This window comes from Microcebus murinus, chromosome 14 (assembly GCF_040939455.1).
Source record: "Microcebus murinus isolate Inina chromosome 14, M.murinus_Inina_mat1.0, whole genome shotgun sequence".
Taxonomy (NCBI): domain Eukaryota; kingdom Metazoa; phylum Chordata; class Mammalia; order Primates; family Cheirogaleidae; genus Microcebus; species Microcebus murinus.
The window spans coordinates 75949565-75974442 of NC_134117.1; the positions used below are offsets into that span (position 1 = coordinate 75949565).

Sequence of the window (24878 nt, forward strand, 5' to 3'; positions counted from 1 at the left end):
AAATCACATCATTGTCTTCTAAAGTCTATTAACCTGGATAGAACTAGAGCGTAATCTACTAAGTATAGTATCACAAGAGTGGAAAACAAGCACCACATATACTCACCATCCAATTGGTATTAATTGATCCACTTTTAAGTGCACATATAGTAATAACATTCATCAGGTGTCGGGCAGATGGGAATGGGAGGAAGAGATTGGTATATTCACAACTAATGGGTGTGGTGAGCACCATTTGGGGTATAGACACGCTTGAAGCTCTGACTCGGGTGGGTCAAAAGCAATATATTTAACCTAAACATTTGTACCCCCATAATACGCTGAAATAAAAAAAAATAGAATCACACCAAGCAAATGGGAACTCAATGGTTGTAGGCACACACTTCCCTCTGGTACAATTGCCTTTGGGTGGGAGGAACTTCTTCAATTAACTTGTAATCAAAATGGCTGACTCCATTTAATCCATTTTTTGTCATTAATGCACTCATTATCATTTTAAACTTTTCTAATTATGAGTTCTTTTATTTTTGCTGCATAAAATGTCAACCAGAATTTAACTTAACCCAGAAGACACACCAGAACTATACATAAAGTCATATTAGGAAAGACATCTCTTGCACAGGAGGAAATAATTTGATACTGGGATGAGCTACCTTTCTGCAACCTATTGGGTCTGGGGCTTGGCAACATCAATTACATGGGAAAAAATGCACAAAGTCAAACGTTTTTCATTTTGTTTCTGGTTCAAGAAAGGATTAAAGACACCTTTATCAATAATATTTTATATGGCTAGAAAATGATAAAGTGAAAGTGTCCATGTTAACAACCCGGAGTCACACAAAGCTGTTTATACCTCTAGCACCAACAGATCCAAAGAGAGAACTTAGTGAGTTACTGCTGATTGATTCACAAAGATGGAAACAATTAATGAATTAACATTATCTTTCATAAGGCTATTTTATCATGACTTTATGCAATTTTCCAATCTTACCTTGAACAAATAAAGTGGTAAAAAAATATTTGTATCTATTTGCTCTTAGGTATGAGAAAGTTCAAGCAGAAGAATATGTAATGATGAGCAATTATTAAATACGATTGGCAACTATTTTATTCTTAGCTTAAAAACTTTGTGTTATTTGATCTATGTATATTAGGTTCTCCATAAATGTTTCCTAGATTGAATTCATATAAGACCAATGACTAGAATTCAAGGAAGATAATTTTAACACAGTATAGAGAACTAATTTGAATTTTGAAATAGTGCAAGGCATTGAGTTGCAAGATAAGGTAGTATCCATCTAGGTGAACATTACCATAAGCGAGATCACAATAAGCTGAGAATTTATGGAGAAGATTTCTGCAATGGTGGTAAAGTGAACTGGATGACTAAGGAAATCTACTTACTCTCAAAAAACCTATGACCCTATTTGTGGAATTTCATCCTGGACAGAGCATCCCTCAGAGCTTGGTGAACCTGCTTGTTCCGCAGAGTGTAGATGACTGGGTTCAGCAGCGGGGTCACCACCGTGTTCACAAGAGCAGCCTCTTTGTTGGAGTCCAGCCTGTCCCTTTGGTTCGGTTTCACGTATATAAAGACACAGCTGCCATACATCAGAGAGAGGACAATGAGGTGGGAGGAGCAGGTGGAGAAAGCTTTCTGCCGCTCCTTGGCTGAGGGAAGACGCATGATTGTGACTATTACGTTGCTATATGCAATGATGGTTACAACAAGGGATGAAAACAAAATGAAGGAAATGAGGCCAAAGGCCAACATCTCAGCAGATCTGGTGTCAGAACAGGAGAGATGAATTAAGGAGCCAATATCACAGAAGAAATGTGGGATGACATTGGGGCCACAGAAGGACAGCTGGGAAACCGTGACAACCAGACCAGTGATGACGATGAAGGACAAAACATAGCAGAAGAAAACCAAAAGGAAACAAACCCTGAGATTCATCATGGTTGGGTAGTGCAGAGGTTTGCAAATGGCCAGGTAGCGATCCAAGGACATGGCAGCCATGAGAAAGAAAATTGTTGCCCCAAGAAATAAAGTAAAAAAAGCTTGATTGAAACAGTCAGTAAAGGGAATTGTTTGCTTACCTAAAAGAAAGATGACCAGCAGTTTAGGAATAACCGTGGTTATAAAACCACACTCACAGAAGGAGAAACTGCTGAGTAAAATATACATTGGTATCTGGAGGCGATGGTCAGCCCAGGTGATGGTGATTATGAGCATGTTTCCCATGATGGAGCCCAAGTATGCCAGCAGGTGCACCAGGAACAGCACGTTCCCCAGGTGCTGGACAGCAGGGAACCCCTCCAGGATGAACTCATGGACTGTTGTCTCATTCCTCACGTTTATCATTATGTCCATTTCTCTGTCTGTCATCAACCCTCTGTGATCTGTTAGGCAGAAAATACTATCAATGAAGAATAAAATATTTAATGGATGGCCACTATTTTTTTACATCACTGGTTGCTTGAAGTTACTGTTTGGAGTAAGGAATAAATTTTTCTGTTTTAATATTTTATTAAAAATTATTTGAGATTTTACCATTGTTAAATTGTAAACATTGAAAGTTTATTCCTTTGCTTTTTGAGAATAAATTTTGGGTGCAACTTAACTTTTCTGGAAAATAATATCTACAAATAATACTCCATACAATGCAAAATGAAATCATTATGTTTTGCAGACAAAAATAATAAGCCTAATAGAAAACTGAAGGCCGTCATCCCACAGAAAATATTGTTCATGAGTTCACGGTGTAAGTTTCTGCACTTCAGGTATGACACACATTCTGTGAAGCACTCCCATGTACTGTCTTTAGTCCTCTGAAAATAGAAACCATGAAAAAGCCACGTTCGTATTACTGTGCTCCATCCCATTTCATTTCCTGAAGTCTGTTTAGCCTGAGTTCTTCACTCAAGACCCTATCCTGAGCAGGAAAGCTCACTCTCAACAGTATCCATAACTGCCCAGCCCATGGGTTTAAGAAAATCCTGTTTAAAGATGGGGATAAATAGTTACATGACTTCATTGTTCGGACTCAACTTATAAATACATAACATGTGAATAAGGATCCCCCTCCTTTTCCCAGCAGAATGGAAGTGTTTTCTTCTGCTATTAGTCATATATCACCCTTAAACATATCCTTTTTCAGGGAACATTGTTACATGGGACGATTCTGGTGTGGTTGGAATCACACCTGGGTGCCCACTGCAGTCACTAGAGGAACAATAATTGTTTAATAAGCCAGTACCCACCCAGAAAACAGATGAACTGACACTGAATTTTTGGGGAAGGGGTCTGGGCTTCTGTTACAAATTAGTGCTCTAGCGATTCAGTCACCATAATTAAATTGTACTTCACTTATTTCTTTAATTTGGCCAAGCCTGTTGCTTTAACTGTATTTGATTGACAATACTGGCTTAAGCATAACAAGCCTCTGGTTTAAATATTTGACCTGTTAGGTTGCAAATCATTCCTATGGTCAAGTACTCACCAAGATGTAGCTCAGAGGAAATGTCTTCTTTGATTATGTGCTTCTTTTTCTTCCAACAAACCAGGATCTTTCTCCTACACTAATGGAAAGGAAAAAGAAAAATGAACACTCTGACTTGAGATGTGTCTATCTTTTACCAACAAAAACATCAGTGGGTGGCTCATGTCTTAACTCAATAGGAAATTGTTAAGACTAATCATTTTCAAGAAAGAAATTTCCAAACTCTGCAGAACAAATAGTTATAGCTTTCCCTAATGGTGATCTGTCTGATAAATCCTAGACCATTAAGACAATACAAAAGGCCTCAAAGCTGCACCAGCATTTGCTGGTGTGACTTTTTAGAATTCCTGAGCATATTCATACTCATTCTGTGAGACATGATGACACAGTCCATCATGAACATCACATCTGGTTGGTTGTGTGTTCATCCCAAATAAACTCAGGAAAAAGAGACAGAAAATGTCAAATCACCTTGCATATGGCCCCTGCTACTCACTTTCCCATCCACTACTTGCTCTTTACCTTTCCGCATAGATGGGTGTCATTGCAGTCAGAAGTGAAAATACATGTAAATGCCCTCATGATATATGTACTGCAGTATTATTTATCATCACCAATGAGAGTCCCAAAGAACAAACCCTTGGAACATTCAGACTTCATTAAAGGAGTGTCAAAATAGGAAAGGAATTCAAAATCACAACAGATCCCAGGGGGACATTTAATTGTTCATTGTCAAGAATTAAAAAACTGAAAAAGCCCTTGTTCCTTCCCTAGATAATAAGGTAATAATAGCGTGCTCACTTCAGCAGCACGTATACTAAAATTGGAACAAGGTAATGGTGTCTGAAGTAAGGAATGTGCGCAGGCAGGTGCAGGCACTTTATAGACACTGTTGAGACAGTCAGTAGATCTTCCTCAGTAAAAATGGTGATGACCAGAGTCAGTTCATAACTGAGTGGCCTCACTGAGTGGTTTCAGAAGTAACACCATTGCTTAACATCCTCTGAAGGAGTTACTCGTCATCTCCATGACAAAAACCTAACCAGAGTGTAGATGATGGTGGACGAGAAACACCGCCAGACAGAGTGTCTCTGCAGAAAACACAGATTCTAGCAGAAATTAGAAGAAAGAAGCAAGAAGACAAGCATACATCGGACGAGGGTCAGAAGGAGGGGTACCTGAGACCATGGGAGACTACCTGGGAGGAGGTTGTAGAGGAGAACTGGAAGCTGAGACCTCCGGAGCAGCCCGGAGACCAGCGGAAAGGGTAGTTGGATCAGTCAACTTTCCCCTCCCCTGCATCTTGGACTGCTGGTGGGCTCCCCAGCAGGTGGAGAGACCTGTGGACACCAGCCAAGAGACGACCGCCACCAGTGAGCAGTAAGCCAGTAGCGAATGCGGCACCAGCATCCAACTTCCTCACGGAACCTCCGTGTGCACAGACCTGAGCTGCACGGCAGGTGCCATATGGCCTCATTCTCCCCTCTGCCAACCCTATCTGTGGCTGCCAAGACAGACAATATAGCCACCAGCCAGAGGCACCTCCAGGAAATGAGACCTTCCCTTATGGGGCCCTACAGCTGACTGAGGGGAACACAGACAGGTGAGCTCCCTACCCATCAGCCCTCCCAGGTGCTACTGGCACGGTGATGCCAGGACAATGGGGCAGACCCTGAGGCTGAGAGACATAGACCCAGTTCAGGCTCCCCATGGGTGAACTGGGACCAGCACTCCACTCCCTGGTGGGGATAGGGATTGAACTCTGGGGCCAAGAGGTCCGACCAGGAGACCAGATCCCATGCACCCAGGGCTCGCATTGCCCGGGACACAGAAGGGATATATGCGAACAGCCTACTGAGGTGTGTGTGCCTTCAGGGGCAAATCAGCATCCTAGAGGGCAACCCTCTTCCCAAAGGGAGGCTGTGCGCCCAGCCCTGGTGGTGTTCCTGCACAAGGAACATCCCCGCTGGCATCACAGTCCAGAGAGGCCTGTGGCGTGTGGTCTGGCCTTCTGGAAGAGGCCTAGGAGTAGCTGCGGATTGGGGAGGGTGGAAAGAAGTGAGGCCTGCTCCAGACTGTGGGTTTCAGACAGCCTCACCCCACACGTAGACTTTCTGACTGAGCGGGGCAATTCCAGACCCTCCCTGACAACTTTGCCTGGAAGCAGAGAACAGAACTTTGACCCCTGCTAATGGAATTGGTAGTGCCTGAGGGCAGGCTTACCCCACCCAGCTCCGCCCAGACTCTCTCCTAGACCAGCCCTCGCTGAGGGGGAGAAAAGGACACACCTGGAAGTCTCAGGGCCCCACCAACCACCAGAGGCAGTACAGGGCCTCTCTACAAGAACAACAGGTGGTTACAGTACACCAAAACAATAGTGTAGCCTGTTCCTCCAAGCAAGTGTCACCTACTCACAGGGAGGACATCCTACAAACCCTTTTCATGGCACCTACTAACTTATTATACAGGGAGTGGTCGAATCTCACCCACAGACACCACCTACCGGCTCAGAAACTAAACAAGGGATGTGAATACCCAAACAAAAACCTAAAGGAAAGAAACAACAACTAATCAACATGAGAAGAAATCAGCAAAGGAACTCCGGAAATATGAAGAATGAAATGGAAACCACACAACCAAAGAGGTGCACCAGCCCCTTAGAAAGAGACACAAACCAAAATTAGGAAACCAAAATGACAGAAGAGGAATTTCGAATGTGGATCATAAGAAAATTCAACGACCTGTAAGAACAAATCAATAATCAACACAAAAAAAACAAAAAAGCCTCCGGACCTGGAGGAAAAATTCACTAAAGCAATCGACACAATGAAGAAAAGTTTAACTGAACTCCTGGAAATTAAGAATCAATTCAGGGAACTACAAAATACAGTGGAAAACCTCAAGAACAGGGTAGATCAAACAGAAGAAAGAATCTCAGAGATTGAAAATAAGACCTTCCAATTAAATAAATCAGTCACAGACATAGAGCAGAGAAACAAGAGAAAAGAGCAAAGCCTACAAGAGAAGTGGGATTTTGTGAAGAAACCTAATGTGAGGGTCATAGGGTTACCAGAAGGGGAAGAAGACAACACTCAAGGGCTGGACAAGCTATTCGAAGATATAAAACAGGAAAATTTCCCAGGCCATGCTAAAAATCCCGATATACAGTTCAAGAAGCTCAGACGACCCCTGGGAGATTCAATGCAAACAGGAAGACATTACGACATGCAGTCATCAGACTGACCAAAATGTCAACTAAAGAGGCCCTTCTAAGACCGGTCAGACAAACGAAGCAAGTAACATACAAGGAAAAGCCAATTTGAATAACACCAGACTTCTATACTGAGACTTTACAAGTGAGGAGGGACTGGGGCCCATTCTCACTCTTCTGAAACAAAACAATGCCCATCCTAGAATCTTATTTCCTGCAAAACTAAGCTTCATATATGAAGGAAAAATTAAGACATTCTCAGATAAGCAAAAACTCAGAGAATTCACCTAGACAAGACCAGCCCTACAAGAAGTACTCAAAACACTGTTATGCATGGAACACTACAATAAAAACTCACGAATATAAAAACAACCAAAACCCAAAGATTAAAAGCCAAATATTACAATGGCTCAAAAGAGAAGTAAAAGCAACAACATCCAACCCAAAAGAAAGAACAGTAATCTACCTCACCTATCAGTTCTCTCAATAAATGTGAATGGCTTAAACTCTCCACTCCAGGGACATAGGCTAGCTGAATGGATAAGAAAATACAGGCCAAGTATATGCTGTCTTCAGGAAACATATATAACCTACAAGAATGCATAAAGACTAAAAGTAAAAGGGTGGGGATCAGTACTCCAAGGAAGTGGAAACCAAAAGAAGGCTGGTGTGGCAGTTCTAATTTCAGACGATCTAGTTTTTAAACCAACAAAAGTAGTGAATGACAAAGAGGGTCATTACATAATGGTGAAGGGCACAGTTCAACACGAAGAGATAACAATTTTAAAAATATATGCACCCAACTTAGGTGCACCCAGATTCATAAAGCAAACCTTACAGGAGCTAAGCAAATGGATTAATAGCAACTCCATAATCACCGGAGATTTCAATACCCCACTGACGGCACAAGCCAGATCCTCCAAACAGAAAATTAATAAAGAAATAATGGACTTAAACAAAACTCTAGAACAATTGGGTCTGACTGATGTTTACAGGACATTCTACCCCAAATCCACTGAATATACATTCTTCTAATCAGCTCATGGGACATTCTCTAAGATTGACCATATCCTAGGACACAAAGTAAGCCTCAAGAATTTTAAAAAAATAGATATCATATCATGCATCTTCTCAGATCACAGTGGAATAAAAGTAGAAATCAACCCTAACAGAAACTCACATTTCTACACAAAAACGTGGAAATTAAACAACATCCTACTAAATTATTATTTCATAAATGAAGAAATCAACATGGAAATAATAAAATTATATGAAGAAAATGACAATGGAGAGACAAGTTATCAAATCCTCTGGGACACAGCTAAAGCAGTTCTGAGATGAAAGTTTATCTCCATAAATGCCTATAACCAAAAGTTAAAAAGATCACAAATAGACAATCTAATCAAATGACCCAAAGAGCTGGAAAAGAAGAACACACCAACCCCAAACCCATTAGAAGAAGTGAAATCAACAAGATCAAATCGGAACTAAACAAAATTGAAATCAGGGAATCTATTCAGGATATTAATAAAACAAAAAGTTGGTTCTTTGAAAAATAAACAAAATTGACACGCCATTGGCTAAGCTAAGGTGAAGCAGAAAAGAGAAATCTCTAATAAGCTCCATCAGGAACAAAATAGGAGATATCACAACTTATCCCAAAGAGATACAATATATAATTTATGAATACTACAAAAATCTTTATGCACACAAACTGGATATTGTGAAGTAAATGGACAAATTTCTAGAAACACACAGCCTCCCTAAGCTCAACCAGGAAGAAGTATATTTCCTGAACAGACCAATCTCAAAGGCTGAAATAGAAACCACAAATAAAAATCTCCCTAAAAAGAATAGTCCCAGTCCAGATGGTTTTACACTCAAATTTTACTACACTTACAAAGAAGAACTAGTACCAATCTTGCAGAAACTATACCACAACATCGAGAAGAATGGAAACCTTCTTGACACCTTTTATGAAGCAAATATTACTCTGATACCAAAAGCAGGAAAGGATGCAACAACAAAAAAGAAAACTACAGACCAATATGAACCTATGTAATTTGATGGGAGAAATGGGTTTTTTCAAAATGTTGCTCGAGCACCTGGATATGTATATGGAAACCTTAACCTCTACTTTGGATAATATACATAACATAAATTTGAGATGGATTATAGACCTACATGTGAAAGTCAAAATTATAAAGCTTCTGAAGGAAAACACAGGCTAATGTTTCTGTTACCTTTGAGTGAATGAAGATTTCTTAAACATGATCTAGAAGCACTAACCATGAAAGAAAAATCCTGACATAGTGGGCTTCATAAAATTTAAAAAATTCTGCAAATGCAATGACATCACAAGGAAATTTAAGAAGCCAGCCACAAACTAGGAGAACATTCTTTTAGTTCTAACTTGGATAAATATCCAGAATATATTTAGGTCATTGAAAATGAAATGTCCAATTTTAAATCAAAAGTGTAGTTTATCATACCTCAAACATGAAGCATTACCATTAATCAAAATATGCACCCTAACTATTGACACCCCTGAAGTATCACAATAAGTCTTCAACTATGGACCCTAACGTATAGGAAATTGGCAAAATGTCAGTCATTGAGTTCAGATGAGAATGGAAAATAATATGAATGTGACTGAAAAGAAAGTTGAAAACCAATACAAAGAAGCCAAAAAATAAAATTTTTCAGGACATGAATGAATAAAACTAAATTGCCACTAAAGAGATAAACCACATAAGAAAACATATAAAGAGAACTTAAAGAAATTAAAGAGTAATTTGGGAATTTCTGAATACATCAGAAAGCTTCAACAATAGGCTAGAGCTAGCCCAAGAAGAAGAAAGAATTTCAGAGCTTGAAGACAAGGCTTTTGAACTAACCAAGTCAGTCAAAATTGAGAAAAAAGAATAAAGAAGGAACAATCACTCAGAGAAACATGAGACTAAGCAAAGTGGAACAATATAAGAATCACAGATGTCCCTGAGAGAGAAGAATTTTTTAAAAAAAGTGTAGAAAAACTAATTGAAGGAATTATTAAGGAAAATGTCCCTGATATCACCAGAGATTAAAATTTTCAGATACAAGATGGTCATTGACACTAGGAAGATTACCAGCAAATGGGACATTTTCAAGAAAAATACTCATCAACCTGGCCAAAGTCAAAATGAAGGAGAAAATTCTACAAGCTTCAAGAGGAAAGCAACAACTAACCTGCAAAGGAAAACACATGAGGCTAGCAGCAGACTTCTCAGCAGAGACCTTACTAGCCAAAAAGGATTGGGACCCCACTTTTAGTCTTCTTAAAGAGAGCAACTGGAAGCCAAGAATGTTGTATCCTGCAAAATTAAGTCTCTTATTTGATGGAGAAATAAAAATGTTTACAAATAAGCAAATGCTGTGGGAATTTTTCACTACTATCTCTGACCTACAGGAAATACTCAAAACTGCATGAGACATGGAACAAGGCTATAGGCACCTAGCAGTGTACAAATGCCTGGGAGTTAAAGCTCACAGCTCTAATAAAACAGTATCACAAGTGCAAAACCAATCGACAAGGTATTATCCAACATGATGAAGAGAAAGGTATCCCACATATCTGTACTAACACTGGAGATGAATAGTCTGAATGCCCCACTTAAAAGACATAAACCGGCTGAATGGATAAAAACAAATACTCCAAGTATATGCTGTCTCCAAGAAATGCATCTAACTCACAAGGCTCACACAGATATAAGGTAAAGGGATGGAAAAAAATTCAATGCAAATGGAAACCAAAAACAAACAGGTGTAGCCATTCTCACTCTTTCAGATAAAATAGACATTAAATAAACAATAGTTTAAAAAAAGACAAAGATGGTCATTTTATAATGGTAAAGGGAGCAATTCAACAGGAAGACATAGCAATCCAAAATATATATGCACTTAACATGTGATCTTCCAGATTCATCGAGCAAATACTACTAGAACTGGGCAAAGAAATAAATGGTAGCATTATAATTGCCAGAGACGTCAATACCCCAATGACAGAATGGGACAGATCATTGAAGTAGAAAATCAACAAAGAAACACTGAGCTTAAATGGGACTCCAGAACAAATTGGCATACCAGATATTGACAGAACATTCTTCCAAAAGAACTGCTGAATATACATTCTTCTAATCAGCACCTGGGATATTTTCCAAGATTGATCATATCCTAGACCAAAAAACAACTCTCAGCAAATGCAAAGAACTTTAAATCATACTATGTACCTTATCAGATGAGAGTGGAATAAAACTAGGAATCAATCCCAAGAGAAATATTCAAATCTACACACAGTCATGAAAATTAAACTTGCTGGTAACTGATCCTTGTGTCCATGATGGAATTAAAATAGAAATCAAAAGATTCCTTGAACTGAAAGAGAAGGAAACACAGGCTTTCAAAATCTATGGGATACAGAAAAGATGTTCTAAGGGGAAAGATCATAGCATTAAATGCCTACATTAAAAGATAAAAAGATCACAAATTAACAACCTGAAGTCATGTCTCAAAGAACTAGAAAAGGAAGAGCAAACCAAACTCAAAGGCATGAGAAGGAAAAGAAATAAATTTCAAAGCACAATTGAATGAAATGGAAACAAAAAAAATACAAAGGATCAATGAAATTGGTTCCTTGAAAAGATAAAATCAAAACACCACTAGCCAGAGTATCCAGAAATAGAAATTAAGGGACTCAAAGAAGCTTAATCAGAAACTAAAAAGGAGACATAACAACTGATTCCACAGAAATACAAAATGTCATCCATGAATACTATGAAAACCTCTATGCACACAAATTAGAAAACATACATGAAATGCATAAATTCATGGAGACACACAACCTCCCAATCCTGAATAAAGCATAAATAGAAAACCTCAACAGACCAGTAATGAGCAGTGATATTAAAGCAGTAAGATAAAATCTACCAAAAAGAAAAAAGCCCTGGACCAGATGGATTCAGAGCCAAAATCTGCCAGGTGTACAAACTGGTTCCTATCCTACAAAAATCATTCCATTAAAAAGGAGAGAATCCAGCATCCTCCGGGACCCTCCCGAGGTCTCCAGTAGCCCAAGCCCCACTGCCACCGAGGATGCGCAGATAGTTTTCGCCCCTCGGTGGAACTTATCCGTGGTTCCCAGCCCCTTGAGTTTTGCCAGTGAAGGGACAGAAGCTGGTTGAGAGCCATTCTCTGCGGACCCTCCCCAGAGTCTCAAGTGGCACAAGCCGCACCACTGCCGGGGACGCCCCAATAGTCTTCGCCCCTCAGCAGAACTTGTCCACAGTTCCAAGCCCCTTGAGTTTTGCCGGTGAAGGGACAGAAGCAGGGTGAGAGCCATTCTCCGGACCCTCCCCAGAGTCTCCAGCAGCATGAGCTGCGCCGCTGCCAGGTATACCCCGATAGTTTTGGCCCCTCGGCGAAACTTGTCCACTGTTACCAGGCTTGAACTCTCCTGATGAAGGGACGGAAGGTGGGGTGAAATCCAAACTCTGCAGGCCCTCCCCAGGGATCTCCAGCATCTCACGCCCCACCACCGTGGGGAGGCGCAGATAGTGTTCACCCCTCTGTGGAACTTGTCCATGGCTCCCAGCCCCTTGAACTCTGCCGGTGAAGGGACAGAAGATGGGTGAGAGCCAAACTCTGCGGACCCTCCACAGGGGTCTCCAGCGTCTCAGGCCTTGCCACCGTGGAGACGCACGGATAGTGTTCACCCCTCAGCGGAACTTGTCCACGGTTCCCAGCCCCTTGAACTCTCCCAGTGAAGGGGCAGAAGGTGGGTGAGGGCCAAACTCTGCGGACCCCCCACAGGGGTCTCCAGCATCTCACGCCTTGCCACTGGGGGACACGGGATAGTGTGCACCCCTCGGTGGAATTTGTCCATGCTTGAGCTCTGCTGGTGAAAGGACAGAAGGCAGGGTGAGAGCCATCCTCTGCAGACCCACCACAGGGGTCTCCAGCATCCCACGCCCCTACGCCACGAGGACACACAAATAGTTTTCGCCCCTCCATGGAACTTGTTTGTGGTTCCCAGCCACTTGAACCCTCCCAGTGAAGGGACAGAAGGTGAGGTGAGAACCATCCTCTACAGACCCTCCCCAGAGGTCTCCAGCATCCCACACCCTGCTGACGCGGGGATGTGCAGATAGTATTCACCCCTCGGTGGATCTTGTCTGCGGTTCCCAGCTGCTTGAACTCTCCCAGTGAAGGGACAGAAAGCGGGGTGAGAGCCATCCTCCACGGACCTTCCCCAAGGGTTTCCAGCAGCCCAAGCCCCACAAATGGGGATAGGAAAGTTTTCACCCCTCAGTGGAGGTTGTCCGTGGCCCCCAGCTGCTTGAGCTCTGCCAGGGAAGTGGCGTAAGAGGGGGCTAGCACCATCCTCCATGAATCCTCCCCAGGGGTCTGCAGCGACTAAAGCTCCACTGGTGACAAACAGAAAAGGGACAGTCTTCACCCCTCAGTGGAGATTCTCAGTGGTCCTTGGCAGCTCAGGCACAGCTGATTGTAGCTCATAATCCATTCCCTGCATCTCCAATCCTCAACAAAGCATCTGGATGAGAAAGAACTAGCAAAAGTTTACAAGAAACATGAAGGACCAGAGAGAAAAGTCACCTCCAAAGCAAAATACTCATTCTCCATCATCTGACACCAACTTACATGATATGAGTAAACTGACAGAGGAAGATTTCCAAATATGGATTGCTACAAAACGGAATGAAATTGAAGAGAAAATAGAATCACAACATAGAGAAACCACAAGAACAATACAAGAAATGAATGAAAGATTCTCCAAAGAAATTGAGACTATCAAGAAAAACCAAACAGAAATTCTGGCAATGAAGGAAACAATCAAGGATCTCCATAATTCAGTGGAAAGCCTAAAGAACAGGATGGACCATGGAGAAGAAAGAATCTCAGAACTTGAAGATTATGCCTATGCTCTAAACAAATCAGAGGAAAAAAGGGAACACAGAAAAAAGAACAAGACCAAAGTTTACAGGAAGTGTGGGATTATGTTAAAAAAAACAAATATCAGATTGATTGGGATTCCAAAAGGGGAAGAGAAACATTCTCAAGGGCTGGAAAACTTATTTCACGGAATACTGGAGGAAAATATGCCAGGCCTGGCCAGAAATATTGATATCCAAATACAAAAAGCACACAGAACTCCTGGGAGACTCAATGTGAAAAGGCAATCACCTTGCCACGTGGTTTTTAGTCTGACCAAAGTAAATGTGAAAGAAACAATTCTCCATGCAGCGAGATGAAAGCAGAAAATGACCTATAAAGGTAAGCCTATCAGACTAACAGCTGACTTCTCATCTGAAACCTTACAAGCCAGGAGAGATTGGGTGCCTATCCTTAACCTTCTAAAACAAAACAAAGCCCAACCTAGAATTCTTTATCCGGCAAAATTAAGTTTCATCTATGAGGGAGAAATAAAGTCCTTCTCAGACAGGCAATCACTGAAGGAATTTGCAAAGACCAGACTATCCCTACAGGAAGTTCTTAGACCCACATTTCTAACCGAACAGGGCAGTAGACACTCCTCAAAGTGAAATCGTCAAAGAATTAAAGTTTAGATCTCGAACTAAATGATGGCCCAAGGAGTAAGACAAAGCAACAAGATTCCACACAACAATATGAATGGTAATCTTCCTCCAATTTCAATCCTCTCAATAAATGTAAATGGCTTAAACTTTCCTCTGAAGAGACATACACTGGCAGAGTGGATAAAAACTCACAAGCCTAGCATCTGCTGTCTACAGGAAACACATCTAAGCCACAAAGATGCCTGCCAGCTGAAGGTCAAGGGTTGGAAAACTATCATCCAGTCAAACAGAAGTCAAAAGAAAGCTGGAGTAGCTATACTATTTGAAGATAATATAAGCTTTAATATAGCAAAAGTAAAAAAGGATAAAGATGGCCATTATATAATGGTGAAAAGGAAGATTCAACAAGAAGATTTAACAATTCTTAATATCTACGCACCCAATATAGGAGCACCCAATTACTTACAGCAAACCTTGTCTAATATAAACACCTTGTTACATAACACTACCATAGTAGCAGGGGACTTCAACACCAGATTGAATGATCTGGATAGATACTCCAAACAGAAAATAAGCAAAGAAATAATGGACCCGAATAAAGGCCTTGATCAAAAAGATCTAACAGATCTCTATAGAGCATTCCATGCAAACAAACTTGAATTTACATTATTTTCAGCAGCCCATGGATCCTACTCAAAATTGATCACATCCTAGGCCGCAAATCAGATCTCAAAAAATTCAAGAAAATAGAAATTATACCTTGTATCTTCACTGACCATAATGGTATAAAATTACAGTTCAATTCCTATAGAAAAACTCAACTCATCACAAAATCATGGAAACTAAACAATCTATTATTGAAAAATTATTGGGTAAAGGAAGAAATTCAAAGGGAAATCAAGAATTTCATTGAACAAAATGATAACAGTGATACCTCTTATCAAAACCTGTGGGATGCAGCAAAAGCTTACCTGAGAGGAAAACTAATAGCAATTAACACTCATATCCAAAAAACAGAAAGCTTAAATACTGACAACATAATGAATAAGCTCAAGGAATTGGAAAAAGAAGAGTAAACAATTTCCAATCCTAATAGAAGAAAAGAAATAACAAAGATTAAAGCAGAACTGAATGAAATGGAGAACAAGACAACTATAATAAAAATCAGCAAAACCAGAAGCTGGTTATACAAACAAAGCTGGATATACAAGCTGGATAAACAAGCTGGATAAACAAAATTGATGGCACTCTTGCTAGATTGACAAGGACCCAAAGGGAAAGGACTGTAATAAACTCAATAAGAAATGGAGAGATCACGACAGATACCAAAGAAATACAAAACATTATATTTGACTATTATAAAAAACTATATGCCCAGGGGGGTGGAAAGATGGCGGAAAATAACACTGCCAGACAGAGTGTCTCTACAGAAAAGACAGATTCTAGCAGAAATTAGAGGAAAGAAGCAAGAAGACGAGCATACAGCGGACGAGGGCCAGAAGGAGGGGTACCTGAGACCACGGGAGACTCCATGGGAGGAGGCTGCGGAGGAGAACTGGAGGCTGACAACACCGGAGCAGCCCGGAGACCAGCGGCAAAGGTAGGTGGATTTGCTGTTTCCCCTCCTCTGCATTTGGGACTGCTGGTGAGCTCCCCAGCGGGGGGAGAGACCTGCGGACACCAGCCCAGAGACGGCTGCCACCAGCCAGCAGTGAGCCTGTAGCAGACGTGGCACCAGGTTCCCAACTTCCTCCGGGCACCTCCATGTGCACAGACCCGAGCCGTGCGGCGGGCACCATATTGACTCCTCCTCCCCTCCGCCGACCCTACCCACGGCTGCCCAGAGAGACAATACAGCCACCAGCCGGAGGCACCTCCAGGGAATGAGACCTTCCCTTTTGGGACCCTACAGCTGACTCAGGGGAACTGAGACTGTGAGCTCCCTACCCGCCCGCCCTCCCAGGTGCTGCTGGCACAGTGTTCCCAGGAAAAACGGTGCCGACTCAGAGGCTGAGAGACATAGACTCAGCTTGGGCTCCCTGTGGGTGAATTGGGACCACAAATCCTCTCCCTGGTGGGGATACAGTTTGAACTCTGGGACCCAGAGGTCAGACCTACAGACCAGATCCCCTGCACCGAGGGCTAGCATTGCTTGGGGCACTGAAGGGTTATACGTGAACAGCCTACTGAGGTGTGTGTGCCTCCAGGGGCGGATCGGCATCCTAGAGGGCAATACTCCTCCAGGGGGAGGACGTGCGCCCAACCCAGGTGGCGTTCCTGTGCAGGAAACCTCCCGCCAGCATCACAGTCTGGGGAGGCCTGGTGGCTTGTGGTCTGGCCTGCTGGCAGAGGCCCAGGAGTAGCTGCAGAGTTGGGGAAGGTGGAAAGAAGCGAGGCCTGCTATAGACTGCGGGTCTCAGATAGCCCACCCCCACACACAGACTTTCTGGCTGAGCAGGACCATTCCAGCCCCGCCCTGACAGCTTTCCCTGGAAGCGGAAAACAGAACTTTGACCCCTGCTAATGGCCTGAGGGCAGGCTTACCCAACCCAGCTCCGCCCAGAACAAGACCTGATAACGGGACACAAAATCAACAGCATAGACTGTTCCTCCAAGCAAACGCCACCTACTGACAGGGACGGCATCTTGCACAGCCTTTCCATGGCACCCACTGACTCAATATACAGGGAGTGGTCCAATTTCACCCACAGACACCCACCTAACGCCTCAGAAACTAAACAAGGTGTGTGAATACCCAAACAATAACTTAAGGAAAGAAACAACAACTGATTGACATGGGAAGAAATCAGCAGAGAACTCAGGAAATATGAAGAACCAAACGGAAAACACACCCCCAAAGAGGAGCACCAGCCCCCTAGAAACGGACACCAACAAAAATCAGGCAACCAATATGACAGAAGAGGAATTTCGTATGTGGATCATAAGATCACTCACCAAGCTGCAACAACAACTCAATAACCAACACAAAGAAACCACTAAAAGCCTCCAGGATATGGGAAAAGAAATAGACACAATGAAGAAAAGTGTAACCGAACTCCTGGAAATGAAGAATCAATTCAAGGAACTACAAAATACAGTGGAAAGTCTCCAGAACAGGTTAGACCAAACAGAAGAAAGAATCTCAGAGCTTGAAGATAATACCCTCCAATTAAATAAATCAGTCACAGAAATAGAGCAGAGAAACAAGAGAAAAGAGCAAAGCCTACAAGAACTGTGGGATTATGTGAAGAAACCTAATGTGAGGGTCATAGGGTGACCAGAAGGGGAAGAAGACAACACTCAAGGGTTGGACAAGCTGTTTGAAGATATAATAGAGGAAAATTTCCCAGGCCTTGCTCAAAATCTAGATATACAAGTTCAGGAAGCTCAGAGGACCCCTGGGAGATTCAATGCAAACAGGAAGACGTCACGATATGCAGTCATCAGACTGACCAAATTATCAACTAAAGAGGCCCTTCTAAGAGCTATAAGACAAAAGAAGCAAGTAACGTACAAGGGAAAGCCAATTCGAATAACATCAGACTTCTCTAATGAGACCTTACAAGCAAGGAGAGACTGGGGCCCCATTCTCACTCTTTTGAAACAAAACAATGCCCAGCCTAGAATATTATTCCCTGCAAAACTAAGCTTCGTATATGAAAGAGAAATAAAAACATTCTCAGACAAGCAAAGGCTCAGAGAATTCAGCAAGACAAGACCAGCCCTACAAGAAGTACTTAAAACAGGGTAATGCACGGAAAATCATAGTAATAGCCCACGAATATAAAAACAACCAAAACCCAAAGATATTAAAGGCCAGATAATACAATGGCTCAAGACAGATATCATAGCAACAACATCCAACCCAACAGAATGATCAGTAATCTACCTTACATATCAGTTCTCTCAATAAATGTAAATGGCTTAAACTCTCCACTCAAGAGACATAGGCTGGCTGAATGGATAAGAAAATACAGGCGAAGTATATGCTGTCTTCAGGAAACACATCTAACCTGCAAGGATGCATATAGACTAAAAATAAAAGGGTAGAGATCAATATTCCAAGCAAATAGAAGCCAAAAGAAGTCTGGTATGGCAGTTCTAATTTCAGACGATTTAGTTTTTAAACCAACAAAAGTAGTGAAAGACAAAGAGGGTCATTATATAATGGTGAAGTGCACAGTTCAACAAGAAGAGATAACAATTTTAAATATATATGCACCCAACTTAGGTGCACCCAGATTCATAAATCAAACCTTACTGGAGCTAAGCAAATGGATTAATAGCAACTCCATAATCGCCGGAGATTTCAACACCCCACTGACGGCACGAGACAGATCCTCCAAACAGAAAATTAACAAAGAAATAATGGACTTAAACAAAACTCTAGAACAATTAGGTCTGACTGACATTTACAGGACATTCTACCCAAAATCCACTGAACATACGTTCTTCTCATCAGCTCACAGGACATTCTCTAAGATTGACCATATCCTAGGACACAAAGAAAATCTCAACAAATATAAAAATATAGAAATCATACCATGTACCTTCTCAGATCACAGTGGAATAAAACTAGAAATCAACCCTAAGAGAAACTCACATTTCTACACAAAAACGTGGAAATTAAACAACCTCCTACTAAATGATTACTTCGTAAATGAAGAAATCAAGACGGAAATAAAAAACTTCTATGAAGAAAACGACAATGGAGAGACAAGTTATCAACTCTTCTGGGACACAGCTAAAGCAGTTCTGAGAGGAAAGTTTATCTCCATAAATGCCTATAACCAAAAGACAGGAAGATCACAAATAGACAATCTAATGAAACGACTCAAAGAGCTGGAAAAAGAAGAACAGACCAACCCCAAACCCAGCAGAAGAAGTGAAATCAACAAGATCAAATCAGAACTAAACGAAATTGAAAACAGGAAAGCCATTCAGGAGATTAATAAAACAAAAACTTAGTTCTTTGAAAAAATAAACAAAATTGACACACCATTGGCTAAGCTAATGAAAAGCAGAAAAGAGAAATCTCTAATAAGCTCCATAAGGAACAAAAAAGTAGATATCACAACTGATCCTAAAGAGATACAAGATACAATTTATGAATACTACAAAAATCTTTATGCACACAAACTAGAAAATGTGGAGGAAATGGACAAATTTCTAGAAACACACAGCCTCCCTAGGCTCAACCAGGAAGAAATAGATTCCCTGAACAGACCAATCTCAACAGCTGAAATAGAAACAGCAATCAAAAATCTCCCTAAGAAGAAAAGTCCCGGTGCAGATGGCTTCACACCTGAATTTTACCATACTTACAAAGAAGAACTGGTACCTATCTTGCAGAAACTATTCCACAACATCGAGAAGAACAGAAACCTCCCCGACACCTCTTATGAAGCGAATATTACTCTGATACCAAAACCAGGAAAGGATGCAACAAAAAAAGAAAACTACAGACCAATATCCCTAATGAATATAGATGCAAAAATTTTCAACAAAATCTTAGCTAACCGAATCCAGACACTTATCAAAAAAATAATCCACCACGACCAAGTGGGCTTCATCCCAGGGATGCAGGGATGGTTCAACAGACGTAATTCTATAAATGCAATTCACCACATAAACAGAAGCAAAAACAAAGACCACATGATTCTTTCAATAGATGCAAAAAAAGCTTTTGACAAAATTCAACACCCTTTCATGATACGAATACTTAAGAAAATAGGCATAGAAGGGACATACCTAAAAATGATACAAGCCATATATGACAGACCCATAGCCAACATCATACTGAATGGGGAAAAATTGAAATCATTCCCACTTAGAACTGGAACCAGACAAGGCTGCCCACTATCTCCACTTCTGTTCAACATAGTACTGGAAGTCTTGGCTACAGCAATCAGACAGGAAAATGGAATCAAAGGTATCCAAATAGGGGCAGAAGAGATCAAACTTTCACTGTTTGCTGATGATATGATATTGTATCTAGAAAACCCCAAGGATTCAACCAAGAAACTCCTGGAACTGATCAATGAATTTAGTAAAGTCTCAGGATACAAAATCAATACACAGAAATCAGAGGCATTCATATACGCCAACAACAATCTAATTGAGAACCAAATCAAAGACTCAATTTTCTTCACAATAGCAACAAAGAAATTAAAGTACATAGGAATATACTTAACCAAGGAGGTAAAATACCTCTACAGGGAGAACTATGAAACACTGAGGAAGGAAATAGCAGAGGATGTAAACAGATGGAAATCCATACCATGCTCGTGGATCGGCAGACTCAATATCATCAAAATGTCTATACTACCCAAACTGATCTACAGATTCAATGCAATACCTATTAAAATCCCATCAGCATTCTTCACAGATATAGAAAAAATAATTTTACGCTTCGTATGGAACCAAAGAAGACCACGAATATCAAGAGCAATTCTAGGCAACAGAAACTAAATGGGAGGCATTAATATGCCAGATATCAAACTATACTACAAAGCTGTAGTAATTAAAACAATATGGTATTGGCACAAAAATAGGAATATTGACCAGTGGAACAGATGTCAGAATCCTGATATAAAACCATCCTCATATAGCCATCTCATCTTTGACAAAGCAGACAAAAACATACGCTGGGGAAAAGAATCCCTTTTCAATAAATGGTGCTGGGAAAACTGGATTGCCACCTGTAGAAGGCTAAAACAGGACCCACACCTTTCACCTCTCACAAAAACCAACTCACGCTGGATAACAGACTTAAACCTAAGGTATGAAACCATTAGAATTCTAGAGAAAAATTTTGGAAACACTCTCCTGGACATCGGCCTAGGCAAAGAGTTTATGAAGAAGTCCCCAAAGGCAATCAAAGCAGCAACAAAAATAAATAAATGGGACATGATGAAACTAAAAGGCTTCTGCACAGCCAAAGAAACAGTCATGAAGGTAAACAGACAACCTACAGAATGGGAGAAAATTTTTGCATCCTACATATCCGATAAAGGGCTGATAACTAGAATCTACTTAGAACTCACGAAAATCAGCAAGAAAAAATCAAATAACCCTATTAAAATGTGGGCAAAGGACTCGAACAGAAACTTTTCTAAAGAAGACAGAAGAATGGCCAACAAACATATGAAAAAATGCTCATCATCTCTAGTCATCAGGGAAATGCAAATCAAAACTACAATGAGATATCACTTAACTCCAGTGAGAACGGCCTTTATCAAAAAGTCTCCAAATAACAAATGCTGGCGTGAATTGGAGAGAGAGGAACTCTCCTACACTGCTGGTGGGACTGCAAACTAGTCCAACCTCTGTGGAAAACAATATGGAGATATCTTAAAGCGATACAAGTGAATCTACCATTTGATCCAGCAATCCCATTGCTGGGCATCTACCCAAAGGATCCAATGACACTCTACAAAAAAAGACACCTGCACTTGAATGTTTATAGCAGCACAATTCATAATTGCAAGGCTGTGGAAACAGCCCAAGTGTCCATCAATCCAAGAATGGATTAATAAAATGTGGTATATGTATACCATGGAGTACTATTCAGGTCTAAGAAACAACAGTGATATAGCACATCTTATATTTTCCTGGTGAGCTGGAACCCATACTACCAAGTGAAGTATCCCAAGAATGGATAAACAAGCACCACATATACTCACCAGCAAACTTGTATTAGCCGTGTAGCACCTAAGTGGACACATAGGTACTACAGTAACAGGGTATTGGGGACGGGGGAGGGGAAAAGGGGACGGGCATATACATACATAATGAGTGAGATGTGCACCATTTGAGGTATGGTCATGCTGGAGAATCAGACTTGTGGTGGGAGGGGGGAAGGGCATTTATTGAAACCTTAAAATCTGTACCCCCATAATATGCCAAAATAATATAAATAAATAAATATATAAGAAATTTTGTGTCTTACATTACCATGACTCTAATCCTGAAGTGATAAGCACCTTTAATAGACTGCCTATTCCATCAGATATTTCCCAATATAAATATAAATATACAAATAGTAATGGTGGCAATGATTATTATTACATGCAGAAGTGTGATTACACAGCTTACTCTTTTGCAGCACTCTTTTACAGAAAGGATAACATTTTGGTTATATTTCTATATCAGTCATATATTTACTTTTAGTCATTTTGTATGGATGTATGGATATGTAGTTTTTTAAAGGACAAATATAATTTTAAAAATAGGTTAACAAGTTATGTGTTAATTTACAAATTTTGGATACTTTTGTTTCATTGTACTCTACTGAGATGCTGTAAGTCAAATTGGTTGTATAGTAGAAATAAAAATAAATAAAAAATAAAAAAAGTCATTGAAATTTTGATAGGGATTGCATTGAATACTTGGAGTAGTAGAACATTTTAATGACACTAATTTTTTCAGTCTATGAACACAGGATATATTTCCTTTTATTTGTGCCTTTGTAAAATAGTTTTCATCAATGTTTTATGGTTCTCTGTGTACAGATCTTTTAGATCCTTGGTAAAATTTATTTCTAAGTATTTTTCATGATAGTGTAAATGAGTTTGTTTTCTTGCTTCCTTTTTCAGATAGTTCATTGTTAATGTATAGAAATGCTACTGACATTTGTATGTTGATTCTGTGATCTACAAGTTTACTGAAATTATTTATTGGTTCTAATAATATCTGTAAAGTCTTGAGGGCTTTCTATATATAACATCATGTCATCTGCAAACACAGATAATTTAACTTCTTCCTTTCCAATTTGGATTTATTTTGGGTTTTTTTGTTTGTTTGTTTTTACTTAATTTTTTTTCTTCTTCCTTTTATTTCATCATATTATAGGGGTACAAATATTGTTAGGGTTACAAATATTGCCCCTTCTCTCCTCACTCCCCCCCCCATGTGCCATAGATTCAAGTGTGTCCAATCCCCTGGTGGTGCGCACTGCACCCATTATGTAAGTACACACCTTTCTCCTCCTCCCCCCTCCCACCTATCCACCACCCGATGAAAATTTTTTTGTCTTTTTTGTTTGTTTTTTACATTTTGGTTACATTGTATATCTTTGCCTCTCCCTAAGAAGGTTTTTTCATCCTGCTTCATAGATCCAGCTAAGACTTTCAGTACTAGGTTGGAGAAAAGTTGCAAGAGTGGGTATTGTTTTCTTGTTTCTGATTTTAGAGGAGAAGCTTTCAATATTATACCATTAAGTATGATGGTAGTTTTGACCTATATTGTGTTGAGGTCCATCCCTTCTATAAATAACGTGTTGAAAGTCTTTATCATTTAAAAATGTTGAATTTTGTCAACTGCTTTCTCTGTATCAACTGAAATGATTGTATGTTTTTTCCTTCATTCTTTTAATGTGATGTATCACATTTAATAATTTGTGTATGTCAAACAATTCCTACATTCCAGGGATAAATACCACTTGATCATACTGAATGATCCTTTTAATGTACAGTTAGATTAGATTTGCTAATAATTCAAGATTTTTGCATCTATGTTCATCAGGGATATTGGCTTATAATTTTCTTTTTTATAACACCCTTGTCTGACTTTGAAATCAGGGTCCTGCTGGTCTCATGAAATGAATTTGGAAGAATTCCCTTCTCTTCAATTTTTTGTAAGATTTAGGAAAGGGTTGATATTAGCTCTTCTTTGCATGCCTGGTATAATTCACCAGTTAAGCCATCTGTTCCTGATTTTCTTTCTTGGGAGGTTTTGTATTACTGATTTAATCTTCCTAATAGTTATTGGTCTATTCATATTTTTTATTTCTCCATAATTAAATATTCATAGACTGTATTTTCTAGAAATTTATCCATTTCTTCTAAGTTATCTAATTTGTTGGCATGTAATTGTTCGTAAGTATCCTATGATTCTTTGTATTTCTATGGTGTCAGTTGGAAGTTCCCCTCTTTCACTTCTGATTTCATTTATTTGCATACCCTTTTTATTAGTCTACCTAGGGGGTTGTCAAGGTTGTCATTTCATAAAGTCCACCCTTAGTTTGTTGATTTTTCAAATTTTTTTTCAATATTTCTGTTGTGATCTTTTTTTTTTAATTTCTGCATATTATGGGCGTACACATGTTTAGGTTATGTATGTTGCTCTTTGTCCACCCTCATCCCCCAGTCAGAGCTTCAACTGTGTCCATCCCCAGATGGTGTCAATAACACTCATTATGTATGCATATACCAATTACATCCTCCCTCCTCCCATCTGCCTGACTCCTGATAAATATTATTCCTATATACGCACTTAGGTGTTGATCAGTGAACACAATTTGCTGGTGAGTACATGTGGTGCTTGTTTTTCCATTCTTGGGATAGTTTACTTAGTAATATGGGTTCCAGCTCTATCCAGGAAAATACAAGAGGTGCTATATCACCATTGTTTCTCATAGCTGAATAGTACTCCATGGTATACATACACCACATTTTATTTTATTTTATTTTTATTTTTATTTTTATTTTTGATTATCTATTTATTAAACATCCATTTAGGTTTTTGATAGATTTTCATGTGCATAAGTTTACTTTTATTTGCTAATTAAGA

At 40.0% G+C, this 24878-nt stretch overlaps 1 protein-coding gene across 1 annotated transcript; it reads right to left on the minus strand.

The window, feature by feature from the left end:
* Window positions 1-1423: 1423 nt before the first annotated feature.
* Window positions 1424-2365, minus strand: LOC142875397 (olfactory receptor 6C74-like). The gene has a single exon (XM_076009665.1). The coding sequence runs from the start codon at window positions 2363-2365 to the stop codon at window positions 1424-1426; it is 942 nt and encodes a 313-aa protein (XP_075865780.1).
* Window positions 2366-24878: the final 22513 nt, after the last annotated feature.